This window comes from Cylas formicarius, unplaced genomic scaffold (assembly GCF_029955315.1).
Source record: "Cylas formicarius isolate icCylForm1 unplaced genomic scaffold, icCylForm1.1 PGA_scaffold_7__23_contigs__length_41026272, whole genome shotgun sequence".
NCBI classification, from domain to species: domain Eukaryota; kingdom Metazoa; phylum Arthropoda; class Insecta; order Coleoptera; family Brentidae; genus Cylas; species Cylas formicarius.
In genome coordinates, this window is record NW_026844352.1 from 9,153,868 (window position 1) to 9,177,969 (window position 24,102).

At 33.0% G+C, this 24,102-nt stretch overlaps 1 protein-coding gene across 1 annotated transcript in view; it reads right to left on the reverse strand.

Annotated features, from left to right (window-relative positions):
* The window catches only part of LOC132705354 (glutaredoxin domain-containing cysteine-rich protein CG12206-like), an 85,958-nt gene that overhangs the window by 52,796 nt on the left and 9,060 nt on the right, over nt 1–24,102 (reverse strand). The window contains exon 2 of the mRNA XM_060675893.1: nt 10,248–10,853. Within this exon, the coding sequence (XP_060531876.1) occupies nt 10,248–10,853 (606 nt within the window). The remainder of the gene's footprint in view (nt 1–10,247; nt 10,854–24,102) is intronic.

Here is a 24,102-nt window from a genome sequence, read left to right on the forward strand (position 1 = left end):
TCGTTTGGAATTAACTATTGATGGAACAAAATTAATTTGGACTTGGTTGATAATTCTGGAACAACATTACCAATCAAAATAAAACAAATCCCTTTCCATAAAAACGGAAAGATTTGGAACTTACAAAATACAATAATGAAATTGGTATTGGTAAATTGGTAAATAATGCAACACAAATAAGCAGAAAGGTGGGTCTCCGTGCTGCAGCCTTATTTTCATAAAATCGGGTTTTCATAAACATAGACAATAGTAGGAATCTGCCCCATCCAAATTTTAGAAAAATACTTCCGGTAATGGACAACATTTGTATGTCATATGCCATTTTCAACTTTTTTCTCCCACTTGTTTTGTGTTTTTCGGCAAATAATCCGCCACCCAAAAATTTTAGAAGTTTTAGTTTATACCTTTTTTATTTTGATTATTTACAAATATTCTGGATTCCTTCTGCATACTCCTGTTTCTGCACCAGTTTCAGTTAAGCTCTGAAGAAGCCAACAGGATGATTGGTGAAACATCAGCAAGTTCGATTCATCAACAACCGACGCAGGATGAATCCAGATGTTTGTAAATACTTTTATGGTAGCCCGTGGAAGTTTCTTTGAAAAATTTCTTTATCCGATTTTCATTAATTTTTTTGCCATTAAGTATATCCCTTTAGTTTTTTTTTGTCGTTTTAGTAGGATAAATCAAAATCTTGGTTTGCGTCAGAGATTCAAAACATCCTGAGCAAGATAATTTGTTTTACAAACTGTTCACTACATTATTTTACGTATCCGAAATGTTTTGTTTTTCCACTAATACCATTATCTCATTCCTTGTATGAAACGAAAATTTTTAAATGAGACGCTGACAATGTTACTATATTTCTTGGAAAGTGCATGTTTATGTTATGTTAAAAATAATGACGAAGTGAATATTGCGACAGCATGTTTCACGGTGACAGTATTGCTATAATAACGGACTGGAAACTTTACTAGGCGAAGATCTACTACCGCTTCTATAATAGCAACGGTACATACAAGATTGGTAGAAGCAGAGCTTCATTCACGGACATCGACAACAGGGATTGAGATTTGCAAGATTGTTGTCTGACTAGATGTAAAAGAGTTGAAAAAACTACTATTCGCAGATGACGTTTAAATGAAATATATGCCGACTGCGCCATTCATTTCGAATCAATTTAGTTGGATTGCCAAGTTTAGATTGATCAGCATGTATTCCGGATATCAATCCCATTGAGCATCGTTGGAAAGAAATTAAAATAGCCGTATGTCGACACCCTGTGCAACCACAAACTTTGTAGGACTAACACCTGGTGTTGATGGAGGAATCAGACCACAAGCCGTAATTGCTGCAAGAGGTGGAAATATTACCCTGTTAAATTTATAATTGTTGTTTTTGCTTCTTATCATATAAAATTTATTTTTCTTAATGATACCTAAATAAACTTCCATGTCATGATAAACATAACACTCAAAAGAAATGAGATTGTGATACGATTTTAAAAAATAAAAGGTCTAAAATACACAAAATACACTTAGTTTTAGCGCAGGGTGTTTTAAAACCATGAGATAAAACAACATTTTGATTTACCCTGTATGATACTGCCCAAAACGAAGAAAATTAGTTAATAAAATAAAAAACCATTGAGATAAATGGATTCACTAAGTTGTAAAAAAATCATCCGATGAAAAATAAAGAAAGTTGTGAACCATAAAACTTATCTAAACGTTTAGGGTGACGTAATTTTTTGTCGGGCAGTGTAGTTTTTCACGTATGTGTTTAATGAAGCGTCTTAGATACAACCTTTATAGAAAATGCCTCCCCCTCCCTATCAATTGCGCCTTGTATGCCGTGGTCTTTCTAAGAGCATTTGTGTACTCATGGGTACTAGCTACTTAGGAGATTGTAGCTATAATCAAATAATCAAATTTTCCGCCATGTGTAAAACAAATATTGAACCCCACTCCAAATCTAGACAGAAGGCATTGGCGATTTTGCTAAAATGATTTCGACGCCGCGTTATGCAGAATCATCATTTTATAAACTCATCTCGTATGATTGCCATCGGCAAGTAATTTTACGGTCAAAAAGCGATGGTAATCAACATTAAAGATTAATTAGATTTTACCGTAAAACCGTGAATTTGCTTTACATGTGGCTTTACTAATTCTGTTCAAGTTACCGCTTATTTATTACTATATGTTTCGTTAAGCAAGTGCCCTAGTGAAGAAAAAATGCCCACGTTGCCAGTTCTACCGATGAGTTGCGGATTAGTCCAGCTAATCGCGGCATATTACAAAAAAAACATTAGAGGTCATTCAAAGATAAATTCTTCATGGAGATACACGGTAGTTATAGTTAATAGTTATAAGCTCAAAGCATGATATAACTCAGTATTTTTTTATTAAAACAACGTAGGTAGTAATTATATTCATTTGTATTGAAGTTAATTTAGTTGAAAAGTTATAAAAAATAGATTAATAATATTTCTTTAACATCTAGAGCCCATTTTTCTTTTGAAAGCTTTCGTCGAAATCTAGTAATGATTTTTGAAGTAATTTTTGTTATTTTTAAGATTCAAATCTATTGCGTGACTAATTTATGCTAAACTTCGCATAGTGTTGTTTGGTGGGTTTCCCGTCTACGTCAGATCTTAAAAACCGGTCAAATTTTCCAAATCAAACATATTTAAACCCTTGATTTGTAAAATAGAAGAAATAACTGAGTGCCATTTTTTCATTATTTTCGGATGATATGTCCTTAGGATATATACCGTACTAAATATCAGCTTGTCGACGGTAAACTTATTATTAAGTTGAGTTAAATTGGACTGTTAGTTTTCTATAAATTCTGTATTTCACTTTTTAAGAAATATAAACCTCGAATCAGACAGTATAGTGTTGATTGCCCAGCTCCAGTCATATTTCAACACATTTTGCATATTTTTGCAACTCGAGATGGAGAAGAGCTTTCAATACATTGAGAATAATAATTATAAACCAGAAATAATACAACTTTGAAGATGATCCTACCAGTGATGAACACAAATAGTGAATATACAGGGTGTTTTAGAATTCGTGCTAACATGATTCATTCTCCAGATACAGGATGTGATGGTTTATAGCAAAAACTGGTTTTTAATTACTCAAAAACCTTTTAACTATTTTACTTTATGTAATTGAAGTTAAAGTACTCATTTTAGAGGCTTCAGAGAGGGTGATTTAATCGATATTAATAGTTAAATTCACTTTACACTACATATTCTGGAGATGGGAGACTCAGACACAATTATCGAGACCACAATGAGAGTATTGTGGTGTCTGAGAAGCACAAAGTTTGAAGGTACTTTTCGTATGAATTTTAAGAAACATTTAAAGTTTTTTCAACAAATAATACTTAGCGATCCGCTTTTTTTTTCTTGAATGGGACTATTTCAAGTCCTAATATAAATTTTTCCCAATATAGAGTCAATGTCGATTTGACTGTTTATTATTGGGACTTTAATGATTCAAAGTAATAACGACATACAAAAGTTTATGTATAACGCGTCTACTCGTAAAAAATGTTCAACCTGTCAAGCGAATGATCATTCTCAACATAATTATTTCGTCCATCTTTCTCAATCTTCAATTTGTTCGATACAAATTTGCATTTACCATTTATCGGTTGTAATGACACATCGTTAGGACGGACCAGTTTATTTTTTCATATTGTCCGCTTATCCCTCACGACTTAATTTCCGCGGTGATATTACATGAAAAAGCTCGGAAGCAAATTGCGTTGATGTTGCAGCATATTAATGGTAATCACAAACTTCACGGGTTTACGGAAAGTCTGAAAAAATAACATCCAGACCTCCCTAGTTGCAGTAACTGGCTGGGATAAAATATTGCAAATAGAGCGTGGCCAATTAATACTTGCATATTTTGAACATCTTACTCTTAACTTATGGTCTTTGAAATGCAGGGAGTAATAACGACTCAATTAGTTATGTAAAACTTGTACCGGATGCTCACCACGATTTTTTAACAACCCTAATATGTTTTACATTCTTTTTCTTCATGTGCTTGTATCGAAGATTGGCGATAACTACAGCAAATTCTTCTCGTCTCTCAGTCCATTCTCATGTAATTTTGATCCAAGACTTACATCTATTGCCGCTTTTTTTCAATTTTACTTTTGATGACCAATTGTAGTAGGCAGTATTTATTTAGATTTCTACTTTTTTAATAATGCGTAGTAGTTCTCTTTCTTAATTCACACGAGTAATACGGATTCACTCGATACATACTCTGTCAACAATATTCTCAGTATACGACGAAATACTCGCAATGCAGACTTCAATTTTCCTCATTTCATGCAAGAATACAGAATAAAGGTAGGACTTAACCATCCGATCTCGGGTAATTAGTGTTAAATCTCTGTTACGGCCGCGGCTGCCTCTGCATCCCGGTCCAAATCTTCAGTAATTAGCTACTTATTTTACCACGTCGGTGTCCCTTTTTGTTGATGTTGGGTCTGTATTCGTTCCCGGCTATTGTAATTCTATTCAGTAGGTCTTGAAAACTCATCAACGTATTCTACAAAAACATGGTCTAGATCGCACACGTTCACTTCATGTTTTATTAAATGGTCTACACGCTTTTATTTTTCTTGTTCCTTGTCTTTTTAGTTGAACGCTTAAAAGCTTAATTGGATTAATCTTGCATTGGTTGAGAAGAACGTGGAGTGCATATGACCCCCTTGTAATTTTTAAATTTGAAAGTATTTGAAGGGAACTCAATATCAGGCACTGTCAATTACTACCTTACTACCTCCACTTGGTATTATGTCCATCATTTTTTCAAACAATCCTTCAAACAGATCAGAGCTTATATCTTCGTTGGAAGTCCTGGTTTTGTTTGATTCAGAAAAAAAATCATCAATGCTTTGGCGAAATTTTGTTTTGACCTTTTAACATTTTTGTCGGTTGAGTGATGATATTCATTACTCCAGTTATCATATAAATAACACCTTTTTTTATTTAAAGATAATGGTACAAGGCATTTACAGGGTTGTTCTGAATTTTCCATAACTAAGGCTTACTTGATAGATTTTCTAAATAAGTGAATACAAAAAAATTGTACTATTTTAAATTATGCAGTTAAAAAAAAATAAACGTTGCTTTGAAATCTGTAATTTGTGAATAAGGTTTGAAAATTTTTATGTTATTGCACAAATAATAAAATTTATTTTTAGATCAGACATCAAAGGGAACTAACCAATCAAAGAAGAAAATAAAGTCTGGAGCTTCAGACGCAATGTTATACCTAATTTCGATTCCAATGCTTAGATTTCGTGATGGAACGGCAAGTTTGTAGCCCCGCCACACAAGCTATTAAAGATATGAAAGTTTTCATGTTCAAAATTTGTCTTCGTTAAATTTATTTTATCTTAAAGTTTACTACTTTCGAAGTCTCGGCTCAACTTTGGTTCCCCTTCGCTGACAAAAATAATTCTATCGTTAGCGAACGACGATAACATAGCGATCGAATTAACATCTTTTTAGCAAAGCATATGGCTAATTGATTGAAATGGGTAATTTATGCACGTTTTTACGAAATTTTTAAAAAGGGCAATGACCCGGACACTTTTTTGTAAAATGGATAGTTCGCTTCGCTTGGTTATATTTTTGTTCATTTTACTGCATTTTGCAGCCATCGGTTTTGATTAAGGATAACATAAATTTTAGAGTTCATGGGTCCAGTATCAGAAACTAGTAAATAAAGTACTTATAACAATATCGCTGGCATAAAATATGAACTAAAATGTAGGAGCATATTGCTGGACAATTTCAAATTGAATATAACATGTGTTCAAAAAAGTGTTGTTTTCAAGATACAGTGCGTCAAAGTTTCTATTTTAAATAGGTTTCTTTGTTAACGTTTTTTAGTCGACATTTTAGTCATTTTAGCACTAGTAAAATTCACGTTGGTCCAGATTAAGTAAATAAAAATCAAACTGGTAAGCCACCTCATTGAATCTGGTTTTTATTTCTTGCTCTATGTGTTAGGCGGTTGAATAGAGAAGAATCAATATCTGCTGATGTCTTATCTTCATTTATCTTGTTACTGGGTTATATTTAAACTTTTGTAAATAGTCGTTAAACTTTATTATCGTTCCACATAAAAATGCATATTGGGAAATTTAAAGCGTTAAAAGGGTAAAGTAAGAGAGACATTCTGAATTTTGTATTTTCATCGTTTTCGCACACACAACAACCTGTATATTTTTAATGTATGATTTATAGTAATCCTTGTTGCTCCGTGTATAATAACATATTTTTCGCAAACTTAAGATCATATTTTTGCTATGATGCTAAAAACTGCAACCTGTGTTGAATGATATATCAAAGTTGAAAATAAGACTCCTAAACACTACTGAAAATTAATTTAAAATATGCTATAAAAATAAGACTCTTAAAACATATGCAAACATATAAGTGCAATAATGTATTTCCCTTTAAAATTAATTCGGACCTTAAATCGTATTGTTGGATATTTGAATAAATGTTTTGAAAAGTTTCTTATCAATACTTGAATTTGCAAATCATCAATGAATATATATTTGACTCCGAAACACCAAAAAAACACATGCACTTTCAAATGTTGGATTTAAATTCGCAGGGAAAATAGAATATCAAGGAAAACTTAGTTATAAATACGAAGTTGATGAATGAATGCACCTCAACAAATTGAACAAATGAGAGAAATTTTAAATACAAAGGTTTTTTGCTATTAGACAGGTTTCTCATAAGTATTTCACAGCATCTCATTTCCTTATTTTAAATGGAACATCCCGTATAAAACTTCTTTGGATCTATGAGGAAATTTTATGGTAGGTTTCTTTAATATATCATATTACTTTCTTTACTTAAGCTCAATAGTTTCTTAGACATATTCATTAATATTAAAAATTTGGAAAATGTAATATCTGTCACACCTGGTAGTCACCTGAATGATAAACGGAAATATGACAATTATCCTTTCGATACTGGCATTGGGAATTGATTCGCTTCGACATCCTGTATATTGTTGTGTGATACAAAATTTAATTTTACATACATATTCCTATCGAAAATTAATAAAACAGCAACCTTCCTTTTAGTTAGCATTGATTTTGAGTATGCCAAAATGAACATTGAATTCACTTTGAATAGTAACCAGAACATACCATAAATAAATAAAACCAGAAACAAGATTTGCTTCTGGTTTTATTTACGTCAAAGAAATTAAGGAACTTTGAAACTGGCCATCCAGATCACCGGCAAATAACTAAATTTATTGGAAGCTTTGGAGATCAACAAAATGAGATATTCGAATCTATTACTTAATGACTAATTGGATTTGTACTTGATAAAAACAGGGTTTTACCGAAACAGCTGTCATAAACTAATAAATGACTCTAAACATCAACATTTTTTTCTAACTCATCAATAAATTGTGAAATATTATACAGGGTGTGAAAAAACAAACCTTTACAGCTTCGATGATATCTAAGAAACTGTTGGGAAACGGAAACCTTAAAGAACTCTCTCTAAAACATACTGTGAGTCTTATGGAGATATAAAGTATCCTGCAAGATTGAGCTATCCTGTATAGGTGGTAAGATACCATAATAATATAATTAAATGAAAATCACCTGATAAAACTCTAATTTTTGAGAGATCAAACAGAACTCACCGAGATGAGTGTGGAATATAAACCATCACACGGTATTCGGGCTGAATGATAAATACGCCATCACATCTGAAAAACAATTCTTCATACGTATTGAACATCATCACTTCATAATATGTAGACATTATTCAGTATAATAAAGACACCATTTTATTAATAACCCTCTCAAACGGATGCCAAAAGAAAACATGGCAATCTGTTTTATGCATTATAGTTGTGCTCTTTGCAATAATACTAAAATTTCCGTTGATTTGATTTTAAGAAATCAATGTTGTTTGTCAATTTGGTTTCCATTATATCGCGCACTAAGAACTGATTTTGAACACCAGTCAAATTCAGTGCATCAGTCTAATACAAATATATACAAAACCAAAAAAAAAATGAATAGGGCAAAGCAGTTTTCCTGATGGGGATCATCGTTACAGGGACTATGTATGTATGTAAAAATGAAATATTTAATAAATCTTAAATTTTGAAAAAAAAAAATTAAATACTTTCAAAACATCGATATTAGCCCGGATTTTGGAAATGCCGGCAAAATAGGAAAACAAAAACATATTAAGAAAATCAAAAATACTATGCAAAAACAGTGAGATAGCGAGTAAAACAATATTTATTAATTTATCTATCACGGTTACAGACCACACTGTTTGGAGTAGAGCTATTATTAAGCAACGTGACAAGAATAATTATAAAATTCGATAGTAGACATTTTCAGGTCACCAGTGTACAATGAATATGCACTGTGAGAGTTTAGAAAATTATAAACAAGAACAAGCCGCACAAGTGTGAACCAGGCGGAACCCAGAAGTCACATCCAAGCAAGCCCTTCCCATTCTATTAACGGCATCTTGCAAAAAAAATAAATAAATAAAAGGCGGTTCTTTAGACTGAAATTTCCAAGTTTAACAGCCAACGTGGGGTGATGAACATTGGACAAGTCGGTATAAGCAAGCATTGCCATTGCCTCATAGGTTCCCCGAACGAAAGGTATAAAATTGGTCAGAATAGTCCGACCCTTATAGAAACCATGTTGGTTGCTGTTATTCTTCATTTCAAAGAACGATAACTCCAACAAAAACTTTTCCATATTGATGTATTAGAGAAATTGGATTGGAATTCGCCATATTACTTTTGCTTCTGTTGCCGGTTTTGTAGATCGGAAGAATCTGCGCAACCTTAATTTTTTTTGGAAAAATTTTCAAAGTTGCAAAATAATTACGAGAGCGCCATTATTTTTGAAAGTGGATCACTCATATTTGGCGTTATTTGAAGATGACAAAAATATTTTAGAATTTTAATTAGATGCTACAGGGTGTTCAAAATAAACAAATATATTTGGATCATTTTAAATTGAAAAATCTCAATTTTCTTAAATGGCACACCATATATATTATCTTATATATCTTAGATCTTATAAAAACCTGCACCTTTCGTTAAGTACGTCATATTTTTAATACTTTGCAATTTATTTTAACTTTTGCAATATTTACCCTTCTTTCTGTCTCAGACCATTGCTATAATATTGGTTAGGCATTTGGTAAAAATAACCACCAAATTTTAAATTCCCAGAAAAAGTAAATAATATTAAATACCTAATAATACAAATTAACTTGTCGTATTTATAATCATTATTATGGTGCCATAAATGTTAAAAAATATGTATTTATATACACATGTTTAGTCTTTTTCGTATATTTTTTTTTACAATATTTACCCTTCTTTCTGTCTCAGACCATTGCTATAATATTAGTTAGGCATTTGGTAAAAATAACCACCAAATTTTAAATTCCCAGAAAAAGTAAATAATATTAAATACCTAATAATACAAATTAACTTGTCGTATGTATAATCATTATTATGGTGCCATAAATGTTAAAAAATATGTACTTATATACACATGTTTAGTCTTTTTCGTATATTTTTTGGACGTTCCTTAGCATAAACGGTGTTATTCTCCTGTACGCGCCCCGAATCCTAGTTTTCATATCTTGTGGTGTTGTAGGGGGATTCATATAAACACGATCTTTAACATATCCCCACTATAAGAAATCTAGTGGTGTTATGTCACATGATGGACAGGACCATCCAACGAATCCTCCTCAGCCGATGCATTTCTGTATGTAATCATTATTTACAAATTAATGCGGAGGAAATCCATTTCGTTGTAACTATATTTCTTGGATCTCAATATTATCAACTTCTCGAAGAAGTTAAGGTGAATCATTCTGCAATATCGTAGGAGTTCATGGTAGAGTTCCTTGACTCGTTGACTCCCTGTTACCCTGTACAATAGTTTACTTAAGCTAGGAGAACTCAAAAATATCCAAAGGCGCGCTGTCCCTTCTTCGGAGGTTGCAGCGCAGAGGATTTTCGTTCATTAACGAAGGAAACTTCAATCCGGTTTACAAAAAGAAGGCGTTTCAGATATCTATCAGAACCTAACGAGGCGTATTGGAAACCACTACTCCGAAAGATAAATCTGTCACATCTGAAAAAACTTCTCGCAAATCCGCAAAAACTCACCGATAACCGTAACCGAAACACTGGAGCCGCCCTTTTTCTTCGGCAGGGGCGGCGGCGTGCCGTCCAAATCGCTGCACGTCCCCGAATCCAAAGTGTCGCTGGGGCTCACCTGCCCGCTTGACATCACGCCACTGAACTGATTAAAAAAATAATAAGGGCTCGACCTGCCTACCACCGCATCGACCATATTGTTCCCGTGATTCGTATACTCTGGATTATTGTTCGCGTTTACGGATATTCGTATACAGGGCGAACGCGACACATCACCGATCACCACCCTTCTCGATTCTTCCTCCTCGTCGTCCCTTAACAATCTCGTCTCGTCCGGATTGATCAGGATCTTCACTACGTGCGGTTTGTTCTTCGTGCCGCGAGAACTCAACTCTTCAAACGACGTAGGAATGTGGAAGTCAACGGAATTTAGATTTACCGTTGTCCTAGCGGCCGTTGTTGAAGACGAAGACGACGATTCCTGAAGTGGGGAACATGAGCCGCTGATGGACCGCGTCAATTTTTCGTTTGCGTTTCCGGAACGAGCCGCTTTGGTTTTGAGCGGTAGTGGCGGCGGCGTTACCGCGACGAATGCCGTCTCGTCGTCCATGTTGCCTGCGAAAATTTTACCCCGATTAGGTAATGATTAGAATGTAGTTTGCCTTTCTAAGATTTGCGATATAGCTCGGTCGTATCGAAGCAAAATAGAGCGACAGCCGACAAAAAATAATAATTTTACGGTCCGGTTGGTTTTTGTTGTGGATGAAAATTAATATGTGTATGTAATTGAAAGGCGAACGGCTGTTGCATAGGACAGTCCCATAATAATAATGGCTTGATCGATTCTTTCACAAAAACTAAATAAAATATAAGGTTCTGCTCGCTCGAAACGGGTGCCCACGTGGTGGAGGTGTTGGTTGTGGCTTTTACATAGTCGGTACGATTTGCGATGGCATAGTCGGCAATAAAATGCCAAATAGAATAAAATAGATTGTTTATCTTGCTCCAACTTATACTTCAACAGATGTTGCGTGGTCCTAAATATCTATCTAGTAAATAAGTGAGAGTAAGAGAAACAGGTTTAGTTGTACTTAGCATTTTTTAATTTGACTAGTACAATCATACTCATGTTCATGTAGACCAGGGGGTTCCTTAATGATATGCGAATATTTAATACACATGAAAAAATTATTATAAGAAGTAAACTATTGTCCATGCAATAAAAATTACAACAATACTAAAAAAATAGGAAAACTAAAAAATATATCATTCCGTATAAAATATAATTAATTTGTCACTATTAAATATAATCATCTTTATCATCATAGCTCAAACTGGAATGGCTACTATCAGAAAATCATCATTCGTCTATATTAATAACAAGTAGTGGTACCGTTATATCAAGTGTATTCTATTTTTCACAGTATTTTTTAAATGTATTCTCTGTATGTGTTATACAACTGATCCAATTTTCTTTGATAACTGTCTGAAAAGAATTCAAAACAGATACTACTGCTGCAGTATCATCATGTCTTACCTTACAATATTTTTATTAAAAGGACGCAATTTAAAAACTTGGTGACCAATTTCAGCAATTATTTTGTCTGTACCATACGGCAAGTTTGTTTTGTAATTTTTGACAATTTTTAATAACTCTTATTTTAGACAATTCTCTGAGTAATTAATCCGCTTACTGCGCCGTCAATTCATAATTTCTTCTTTTTTTGTTGATGCAATTGGTACACTTTCACTAAGTCTAGAATGCAATCATGCATTATCCATAATAATTAAAGACGGTCTTTCGAGATTTGGCAGCAGTTTTTCAAAAATGAGATCCTGTTTTGTAGTGGAAACTACTATAATTATCCGATAATTGGTTCTATCTCTGTCGAGTGTACGACCCCGGGGCGTAATAGGCAAAGGTAGAACACTGACTGGTAAATGGGTAGGTTTTGCCATTCTTAGTATATGTGCGGAAGGAGCTCAAATACTGAAGCACCTTTTCTCTTGGTTTTATGAGCGACTATGCCATCGTAAATCGCACTCTATTAATCATTACTTTTCGACAAGCACATCGTCACTGACATGTTCTTTCTATAGAAATTCGCAATTAAAAAAGTTTAATATTAGTTATCGAGAAAATAAAACATTTCAAAGATCTCCAGGTTTGAAAGAATCTTAATTAAAAAGTCAAACATCTTATGCAAAAGTAGTGAGATAGCTGATAAAATGAAACATAGAAATTTGTTTAAGATGTTTTATCTGAGTTAACAGAACTAATTTTGACGATTCTTCATTCATCTTTCAAACTGACCATAGAATTGTGTTGCGCCTGCGAAAACTTTAAACCAAAATTTTGAGACTGTGCTACCTGTACAGAAGTCATTTTCCATGAGAATTGTTAGGAGGCTATTGTTATTTTCCTTTTATCCTTTTAGTGGATTCTTTAAGCTGACATTGATAATAGAGTCATCGTAGATATGTCCTTAGCGAAATATTTAAATGATTATCAATTGAGAAATTGACTCTCAAGTTGATATCATGATGGCAATTATTTCGGGCTGAACACCATTACAATTCAGCCCTCTTTCTTGTCATTGTCTTAATCTGTCTCTCTGACCCTTTGAAACAGCTAATCTTTCAGAGTGAATACTTGTATTTCTACTTCGTATGTCCCATTAGTCCCATACAATTTCTCAAATAGTTGCTTATTCTCGAATGTTGTGGATAAAAATTTACCCTAGCCTTTTACAGGATATAATGCAAATTCTAACGAAAAAATGAACCTTCCGATTTCAAGATTATTTAAAATTCTTTCCTCCACATTTAACCCGGTCTAGCCAGATCGTGGAATATGACTCTAAAACCACTTCTACGTTGAAAATTTTGCTTATCAACTGTAATAAACTTCACAACTGTGGGGTATTGAGCTCTCAACAACGCAGTTGACTTGACTATAAAGCGTTTGTATCTAATGCAAAGTTCCAGCGTTAATTTACGTGTTAATTTGGATTGTTAATTAAACAATCAAATAATAATAAAGGAAATACGTGAATTTGGCAAAAATAAGAAGAAAGAAATATTTGTGAAGCACCTACAACTAGAGAAAAACAAATCGCAAACAAAGACATTTGTAAAATTAAAGTGTAAAGTAATAGATTATATTACATAGACTTAATTTGACCATGAAGTCAGCAACAGAAGACAATTAATTCCCCTACCAAAAGCACCGGGTTTGGTATATTACTCAAAAAAAAGAAGCAATACTGATTTTCTTATAATGACAAACAATAAGAAGGACTGGGTTCACGACTTGACTACAAAGCGTTTGTATCTAATTCGAAGTCCCAGCGTTAATTTGCGTCATTAATAACGGCTGCCTGCAATCGAATAGTCTAGGCGTCGACTCGCCCCTTAACGTAATGGAAACACTGGTATTGTCACTTTTTGTCAATTATGGTACAAAGCAGTCTACAACTCTATATTCTCTTAAACTCAACTCGGATAGATTGTTGTAATGATGGACTGACTGGACTGGATTGGATCTAAAAGTAATCCAGGGATTGTGAAGAAATTGTATGCTGTGGAAACGGTGCGATCCATGCATAAACACAAAAATTAAAAATAAATATACAGGGCGTTCCAATAAAAAGCATAAGTTTATTTTATAACTTAAAAATAATAAATACGAACAAAAAATACCTCAACAATTTTTCAATTTTCAATTCAAGTTTTTGAGTTTTTTGAAATAAAATTCCACCTTCTCATAATGAAATCAACATTTTTATGCCAATTTCGTATGGGTTTAAACTTAAAAAATAGTAATGAATTAAAAATTTGAATAGCAAGGTGATTTTCAATATTTTTATTTGAAGCATTACGGCTTTTCTATACCAAAAGGGCTTTCACATTATTATTTGCAATTCGAGTCTAGCGGCATTAATTCACTTTGAGGTTGTGTTATGTTGTCATGCTTCATTTTGTTTACCGGTTTTTAATAATTTTATGTAAGTTGAATATTTTGTTTTAAAGTTTCAAGTTTTCAACTACTCAATTACTAGTACTCTTCGTACACAAAAAATTGAAAGTGGACCTAGCTTACGTTGCCTTACAGGCATATAATAAAACAAACAAAACTCAAATAACCAAACTGAGGCAGACATTTCTAATTTTTTAGAATATTGTAGTATTTCTGTCAGAAGATCAAATAAATGATCTATGCTAAAATATTGGAGACAAAATCAAATTACAGAGACTCGTAGACTCTTTGAATACTTGAACTACTTGAATAACAAAATAAAGTACCTATTATAATAAAAATTTTGCCATATATGTTAGTCTCATCATTTGTCGTATTCTTATTTGTATATTTTATTAAAACAAATTATGTTTGTATTCCTAAATATTTACAGATTTATTTGGAAATTTATCTCAACAAACTTATGAAATGTAACTTTGTAGGTAGGTGTATATTGCCCAAAACGCAATTTTAATCTTGTCAATATTATAGTGAGTAATACCTTCCATTCTATTTACTTTACAATAGTTGTGCGAGTTCATTTTGTGGTGGATAAGAAATCGGTGTTATTTTTTAAGTATATTTTATTTCAAAATTTGTTTTATTTAAGGACCCGAATTTTCTTCCATGAAAAGATATATATATATATATATATATATATATATATATATATATATATATATATATATATATATATATATATATATATATATATATATATATATATATATATATTCGAACACTCGAAGTGTTTTCGGAGCGCGAGCATTGAAGATGCCAAGTGAGATTTTGGCGAAACGTCTGCAGGATTCCAGTCGGATGCAAGATTTGCAGGATTCCAGTCGGATGCAGGATTCCAGTCGGAGTTCAACGAGCGAACGGATGATATCCCGGAATATAGTGTCATATATATATATATATATATATATATATATATATATATATATATATATATATATATATATATATATATATATATATATATATATATATATATATATATATATATATATATATATATATATATATATATATATATATATATATATATAAATTTGAATGTTTAAGAAAATTTTGGAGAACGCTAAATTATTATTTACTCCAAGAGCGCATAGATATCGACGCAACTATTTGCTAAGAAAAATATTATATTTTAAGTGCCCAAATGTCCCAACCTTAAACTAATTTATAATGATCTTGAACCAAAGTAATTACGAAGATATGATAAAAGTGAAGGCCCTGCTTTAAATTAATATAACTTTAGCTGAAAAAATACGGCAATTCCCTCAAAATCATTGGATATTATGACTAAACTATAAGTTAATAATAATAATAATAATATGTAGATTCTTCTTCAGCAAAGCGTTGCGGCATAGTTATTTTCGTTGAAATGTATGAAACTTATTTAATATAATATAATAACAATTGTTGATCCATAAGTAGCCTGTATTTTTGAAAAATTAATATATTAAATAATATTATTGCTATTATTTATAAACCATGGATTAGATATAGTGCACTTCATGTTATCTATGCTAACCAGTGTTGATTTATGTTGATAATGCCGCCTTATTCCAAAAATAACATTTATTTGGTTAAATGGGACATTATACAATAAAGCAAAACAAAACATTACATAAATAAATAGTGAACACGTTAACCGCTAAAAGAAAGAAATTTTTTTCCTTTATTTAATTTTAGTAGATTACATGGATAATAAGAAAGCTATAACAACACTTAAGTTTGAACCCCTTTTTCTTGAAAAGTGCTCGATAGGTGGAATATTTAGCATAATAGTCACTTTTGTTCACCTTGTTGGTTTCCCTTTCTGCGCTAGAGGTTAGCTTTGGTTAGTTCCAAATTGCAAAAATTATAATAAGAAAATATTGTTTCACAACGCATGGCTAAGTGACTATATGACTCGGCGTCTTTCACTCTCGTTTATATTTAACGAAATAGTCGTTAATTTTGTAAACGATCGATCAACTTCACACAATTCGCCGCATTAAGTTCAGCCCGAATGAAAATTAATAGTACAAAAGCCGATTGAATATCTTTCTGCCGAGGGCTGTCGAACCATTAAGGAAATTTTCTTCTTATATTCCTGTACGTTAAATAAAAACCTTATATTTATCGATTCATTCGTTGTCGATTCATTTTTATTTTTTATTATGTCCTCTTTATTAGGTACTAAGCGTATTACCGTATTTCACTATTATTCTGACATATCTGATAGAGAAAAAGGAAGAACTCAATTCTGCGTTTACTATAAGAAGGGTTTACTATCAGTCAAAATGGTTAAAGAAAAAGTTAAAGAAACGGTTCCCTGATTTTCGTGTGATCAGTAATGATGTGATTCTATTCGTATTGTGTAATTTAAATTATGTCTTTTTTTGTAATTATATAAAGTTCAATTTTATATAAATTTAAATACAGTATTCTAAGTTTATTTTACTTAAACCGTGGATCCGACTTCTGATTAATGATACTAACAACGACCCTAAGCAATACAAGGCTTACACCACGTATTTTCAGCAGTACGCTTCCAGCCCTTTAACTAAATTTTGGGGGGGAAATTAATATTAGCCGATATTAAGATTAATTAATCGTTTTCAAGGTTCAGATAAACAAAGCGAACTCTGTAAACGATTTTTCCTTATGAAAATGAATGCGATCTACAACCGTGTATTTATTTTTTTTCAGTTCAAACCTTTTTTTTTATATATTTTGTTATATTTTTAGCTATACTTATGAAGAAGCGATGCTTGATATTTACTTTTTTTTACTTTTAAGCCATATATGGAGCCTTTTCCTATTCTGATAATAGAGGGACTTTTGAAACCAACGTGAATAAATGTTGAAGAAGAATAGTCAATATGCCCATGTGCATAAAAACCTGTGGGTAAATATCTATTTATTGCCTATTTCAAACAACAAACAAAAATGTCATCGACATCGATAGATTCATAAAGTGAGAGCAACGTTCTCACAGCCACTGAGCCGATACTTGAGATGCCGACAAAGTCAAATAAATTTGATTTTTTCAGCAAAGTAAAAAAAGCAAATAATAGCTATAAAAAGTGAAACTGTTTCATTAGACAAAAAAGTTATATTACGTCGAAATTAAAAAAAAACTGATAATGAGGCCAAATTTTTAAACTGATCGTAATACAAAATAAATTTTTCTGTTCTCTACTCTAAAATACACTATACACGGATCACCCGTGAGGAAATTATCACTTTAATTTCGGGTTTGGGAGCAATCAGATATTTCCTGTAGATTTCAAACATTTTGGCAGGCATGTCACACGATACTCAATGTATCCGTGGTGATTTGCAACAAGGTACCCGAAAACAAATGGTTGTAGAACAAGTATGGTATGTATGAACGTTGGATAAACTTATTCAGTCACTCGCTTATTATGCAGCACCTCCACTATAGCCAAATCAAACTCTTGACCACTAAAGTAATAAGTCAGTGAAAAAATTCCCTTTGTTGTGATGTCGATATGGGAATTTAGGCAAGGGAGGAATGGAGCGAAAATGAATGGTTGCTATAGTAACCACGTAAGTGTATATTATGCAAACAAGTGCGGTTGAAAAGTTTACCGAACGTGTTGCATACTATACTTTTGCTACGACCGTTAATTCTTGGGTACATTTTCGTAAAACAACGCGAATATATTCACGGACATGACCATCAGAATTGACAAACGTCAAAACTCAAAGCGTGGGAAATATCTCCGAAAACATCCGATTGCTCCCAAATCCGTGCGGTAAAATTCCGGAAATGTCCGAAGTGGCTCGGATTCGTGGGAAAGGATACTGACATGGTAAAGTGACGCTTGCCGCACGCTATATCGGTGGGTAATTAGGTATTTAACAGACGGGAGTAGAAAAAAAAATTTGACACTTTTTTCGAGATAATGCGCTCAAATACACAAAACAAGAGAATAGGTACCCCGCCCATTACACGATTTGTTTAATCTTTGTAATAGAATTATCTAAAACCTCTTGTTAACTTTGAAAAAGTCACTTTTCTTATAAAAAAATAAGCAACCGCAGGTGTAGTACAAGACAAACTTGACGTCGAGGTTGACAACTCCCTCACATTTAAATGCAAACAATGCTATCCTCTTTGATTCCTTGATCTATCCTCGTGACCAAAACGGCGTTTATCAAATTTGGAGAGTAATATACTAAAATACACCGCTTTGAGTATATTGTAATTTCTATAATAAATGGGAATTTAGATATAATAAAGACAGCAAATTAAAAATCAACATTGCGTGCAAAAACACGATTTTGCATTACCATAAAACTATTAGCAACTGGTCGATTTTGTAAAGTTCTCGCTAGAAGTGATATCGTCTGTATGAAAACGCATCGGAGCTTGAAATCAAGATGTTCGAACTATCCGACTACTTAATCGCAAGTAACACAATACATTTGTAAGATCAGAAAGATAAGAATTGATTAGATCGAATAATTGTAAAACTCCTAAGAAGTTTTTCAAGCGGTCAACAGGGGATGAAATTTCTTGTAAAAGGTTTGGTATATAGTAATGAAAAGATGTTAAATCTATTCCAGATACTGTGCAAGTATTTTATAAAGCGACGAACATGTTTTGCAATAATTACGCAAAATGAGACTGAGTATGTTAAATTTAATGAAGCCAGTACACACGCGGGTTATTTTATTAAGCTCACCAATTGTGAACAAAGGAATATTGTTTGCCCACATAGGACAATACGTTCGTTGCTATTCTGTAAAATATATACTGCAACCGTTACGAAACGTTTCAAAAGATGGGAATCTCGATGAGAACTAATACGCAAGCATTTTTCCAAATAATTTCAGTAGTCGACACGTCGTTTCTCTTTTCGGAGGTTTCACAAACTGTAATAAATTACGATAATATATAAAAAGGTAACCAAGGTGACTAAATTTATTAATAATCAGTTTCGACACTCGATTGTCCTTGAGAATAACAAAAAATGTGTTTTAAGCGAAATAGGCGAAATCATCTTTTAGTTCCAGTTTTTCACTAAATTGTGGTTAGACTTGGTAATTGTAATTTCAGTTAATATTGGCAGTATACGTAATTTTTCAATAGAGTATAGCTAGAAATACCAAAAACTTTAGATTATATATTTTAACGGGTGTACAAAGAGTATGGAAACGGTAAAATATCTCGAGAATTACACAATTGATCAGAAAAACAAGAAAGTACGTTTAAATATCGAAAGAAACAACTGTTTAATAACACCAAACGTCCGCCCACCGCAACCCAGTGGTGGTGGAGCAGGGGCCAACTTTGAATTCTTCAACCCCCGTTTTTAGCATAGATTCATAAAATGTCAAGGTTTTATAGGAAGTTTTTTTTTGGATTCTCGGTAGATGGTGCTTTAATAGCGAAAAGTCTATTTATCATATTTGTCAATAAACAGACGGGTCAATGTTGTGAATCTGACTTTAATGTTATGATAGGATCGTTTTAACATATTTTTGTTACTCCCCACACTAAAATGCCCAATAATGCACTAATTACGCATACGCAAAATGTCACTTTAACAATTATTTTAGTATATTTACGCATTTCCAAACCCTAATTAAGTTACGAAAAACTCGCAAAGAGAAAATGGGTTAACAAAAAAGCGTGAAAAGCCTTTTGCGATTTGTGATTTTTTTTCTTTAAATAATCCGAGAATTAAGCTATAAGGTGGAGAACATTTGGACGCGCACTAAGCCATCTAAGCATTTGTGTCTTTCCGCTAGGGATATTAAGACCTTTATATTTTATTTTAAAGGTCGCATTCTACACGGTTCGAACAAAGGAATAGCTTCTTCGTGTTTCGTACGCACGTCACCTTGAAATAGATTAAAATCAACAGAAATATCTAGTACAGTAAAAATCAAATTGACTTTTAAATATCTGCAAAATTCGTGCGAATATAACAAACCCTTAAATTTAACGACCACAGGGACAAGCTAAACTTGACATTTTAAAATTATATCGCTGTAAATTATAATTGACCTTTCGAAACCCCTTCTTAACCCAATTTCTTTTTATTGGTCACGAAACCTAGACAGAAGACGCAGCAATTAGAATAATCGCTTACGGTCGTTACATAAGGACTCCTGCGTAAAAAAATCTATCAATTAGGAGATGATTTAGCGCTTTTTTCTCGTATTCGTTTCGTGGATGAAAGAAGGAATAGCACGGGGTGGTGTTTAATAACTGATCGATATGTCAAGATGTATTTTTAAGAAAAAAAAATCATAAAAACAACTGTACGCAAGTTGACGACAGACCAAAAAGGGAGATCAAATTAGTACACATTTTTGCCACTCAATTTAAATTTTTTCGGGCATTTGACTTTATTTGAATTAAAAACAAATAGAAAACTAATTTTGGTTTTTATTTTTTCGCGAGAAACCGATGAATCGTACGAGAAAATCAAGAGGAAGAGGAAAGCGTGGCATACATTTTTTTTATTAATCAGTATTCGGTCTAAACTCGTAACGGATGCTACTGGTCGAAATACTTGGAGCCAAAAATATCATTTTGATGCTAATTAGATGTATAGCAAATTTATTTAAAATTTTTCATTTTCAAAACGAACGCCTTTCTTGAAATTTTATCTAAAAGGTAATTGATAAATATTCCTTTGATGTACCGGGTACAGCCTACATATCGCAGAGATCAATGCGCTAAAGTGACATTTTTCTAGCCTGAAAGTAGAAATGCACTGAATTAAATACAGCGTTTAACAAAAATAATTTTATTGGTTTTTTTTTATGTTGGCAAATTATTATACGAACACTTGTGAATCATGTGCCCTAATAACAAATACAGTTTGTTTTATTGTTGGTCTAATCGGCATTTTTAGTACTTGATAAATTTAAGTTTTCAATAAAAGGGATAAATTATTAATAAAACGTTGTCCCAACACTATGAATGTTGATGGATATCGAAGGATAAACCCCAGAGGAATTCTGGTAATTAGCATGAGGGAATTCCGAGGAATTATAAGTCATTAACGCAATTGCGGTGTACACTTTTCCCTCTGCGGTTTGCCTCTGTCTCCGTGGAGACCAGAAGGATATCTAGGCAGGAAAATCCAATATTCCCTAGTGTTAGAAGAAAAATCTATTATTTGCGCTCGACCTCCCACTCCCCCAACATTTAATTATTATAACCCTATTTTTACCGAATACTCCGTGTGTTTTGGTAGACCGCGTGAAAATGTTGGCAATGGTCCCAAGAAACAATTCGCTATAAAATTAAATGTCCTGTCAGTGTAATTGCAATGTTTTCTCACGTTTGTCATTTCATGACGTCTCTATTTACAGTCACTTTCAAGTGAATATTCAATCCCGTAAGTTCACATCAGATTTAGGAAATTCGTAATATAGAGAAAGATCCTCTAATCCCAAAATCTGTGGTTCCACTTTAAAACGGCGAGGTTAGAGCCTTTAGCTTAATTTACTTGCCGTCTCTTTATGACTTATCTCAATAAGTTGTTATTATATTCCATTAACAACCAATTTGCAAATAATCTACCATAATATTTTTATCCGGAATTAAAGTTACTAGCAACCAGAACAGTTTAGAAATAATGTGATCTGCAAATGTTAATTACGTCCCGGTCGCTATATTCCGCCGTTTATTATCCCCTTCCATGGTGGATGTCTCCATTCCATTAACGCGTTACTTATAACGTACTGTAATAAATTGAAAGTAATTTGCAAACCGCACAAGAAAAATTACCTGCCAGCGGTGTACTTTGTCTTGCTAATCTACATAAGATGTAGATGTAATTTATGGAGAAATCTGAATACATCTTGTTTTCTTGCATACGTTGCGAGCAATCGGCCAAACGACTTGGACTTTGGGGAACGTGCAAGAAGAAAGGCTGACTTCATCTTTGAATTCTGAGTCAATGTATCGGCTAGTGATTCAAATGTTTTGCTTCGTCTATTAGAAGTAAGAAGACACTTAAAAAAAGGATAATTTAGCTTAGATTATTTATAAAGCATAATTTTAGAAAAGTATTTTAAGAGACAAGTAAGTGCATATTTACAAATACATACAAAATATATCTTGTAAATGTATTTTCATGTTATTTTATTGTCTATGTGTTTCTCTAAAGTTCTATTATGTATATTATTTACTTTGGCTTTCTCAATTTTATAGCGGTGCATGTTGTTCATAGAGTAATAAAAGTTAATAGGCACGTATAATATTTTTTTACAAACAAACCTTCTTACTAGCAGTTATGTTTTAGGACAAAAAAGCTCGGAATCATCAGCGCATAGCCTATAACAATGACATAAGTAAAAATGAATTTCGATTTTACTTGTCTTCCTTTAAACTACTTATAAGTGACTTATGCAGTTCCGTTTTCATTTCAGCACATAAAAATGCCATAGCGATACTAAATGAGAATTTTGCATTGTTGCAAAATGTTATTTCTGCAATCATAATTGTCAAAAAAGTTATGTCACATGATAAAACACAAATAGTATATTATGCAACAAGTTTTCGGAGATATTACCACACGGCTTTAATTTTGACGTTTGTCAATTCTGACGGTCATATCAGTGAATGTATTCGTGTTGTTTAAATGATCTAAGGAATATATTAAAATCATTTGCTTTATTTTATAGTTTTTGTTTATAATTTCATATAAGGGGTTTTTTTTTCGATGTATAGAATTTTAAGTTGCAATAAAACAACGATGGATTATTCGATTGACATGAATTTTATTTATCCGAAACATAATCTTGTGGCATTACATTTTAAATATGATTTCTGGCATATGACCGCCACGGCTGGCGCGGATGTAGTCCAATCTGGACGTCCAATTTTCGATTACTTTATCCAACATTTGTGGCCGTATATCGGCAATAACACGGCGAATGTTGTCTTCCAAATGGTCAAGTGTTTGTGGTTTATCCGCATGGACCAATGACTTTACATAGCCCCACAGAAAGTAGTCTAGCGGTGTTAAATCACAAGATCTTGGAGGCCAATTGACAAGTCCAAAACGTGAAATTAGGCGGTCACCAAACATGTGTTTCAATAAATCGATTGTGACACGAGCTGGGTGACATGTTGCGCCACATCTCCTTTACAACATGGTTATTCAATTCAGGAATGAAAGAGTTAGTAATTATAGCTCTATACCGATCACCATTGACTGTAACGTTCTGGCCATCACTGTTTGTGAAGAAGTACGGACCAATGATTCCACCAGCCCATAAAGCGCACCAAACAGTCAGTTTTTCTGGATGTAACGGTGTTTCGACATATACTTGAGGATTAGCTTCGCTCCAAATGCGGCAGTTTTGTTTGTTGACGTAGCCATTCAATCAGAAGTGCGCTTCTTCACTAAACAAAATTCGCTTATGAAAATCGGGAACAATGGCAATCTCGTTTTGGGACGATTCGACGAATCTACGTCTTACTTGATGATCGTTTGGCTTCAATTCTTGCACGAGTTTTATTTTGTAAGCACGTAAATCAAGATCCTTCCGCAAAATCTTCCATAAAGTGGATGGACACAGATCCAATTCCTGTGCTCGATGGCGGATGGACTCATTCCGGTCTTCCTCAATGCTACGCTCTACAGCAGCAATAGCTTCTTCTGTACGCACCGTACGGCGTCTCTGGGGATGCGAATTATCAATAAGAGTAAACGTGGTGCGAAAACGTTCCATGGTTAATCGAATTAACTGCTCGGATGGAGGATTTTGTCGACGATAAAATGGACCTAGTGCGCGATACGTATTCCGCAAAGAACCATTATTTTTGAAATAAAATTGCACTATTTGCAAGCG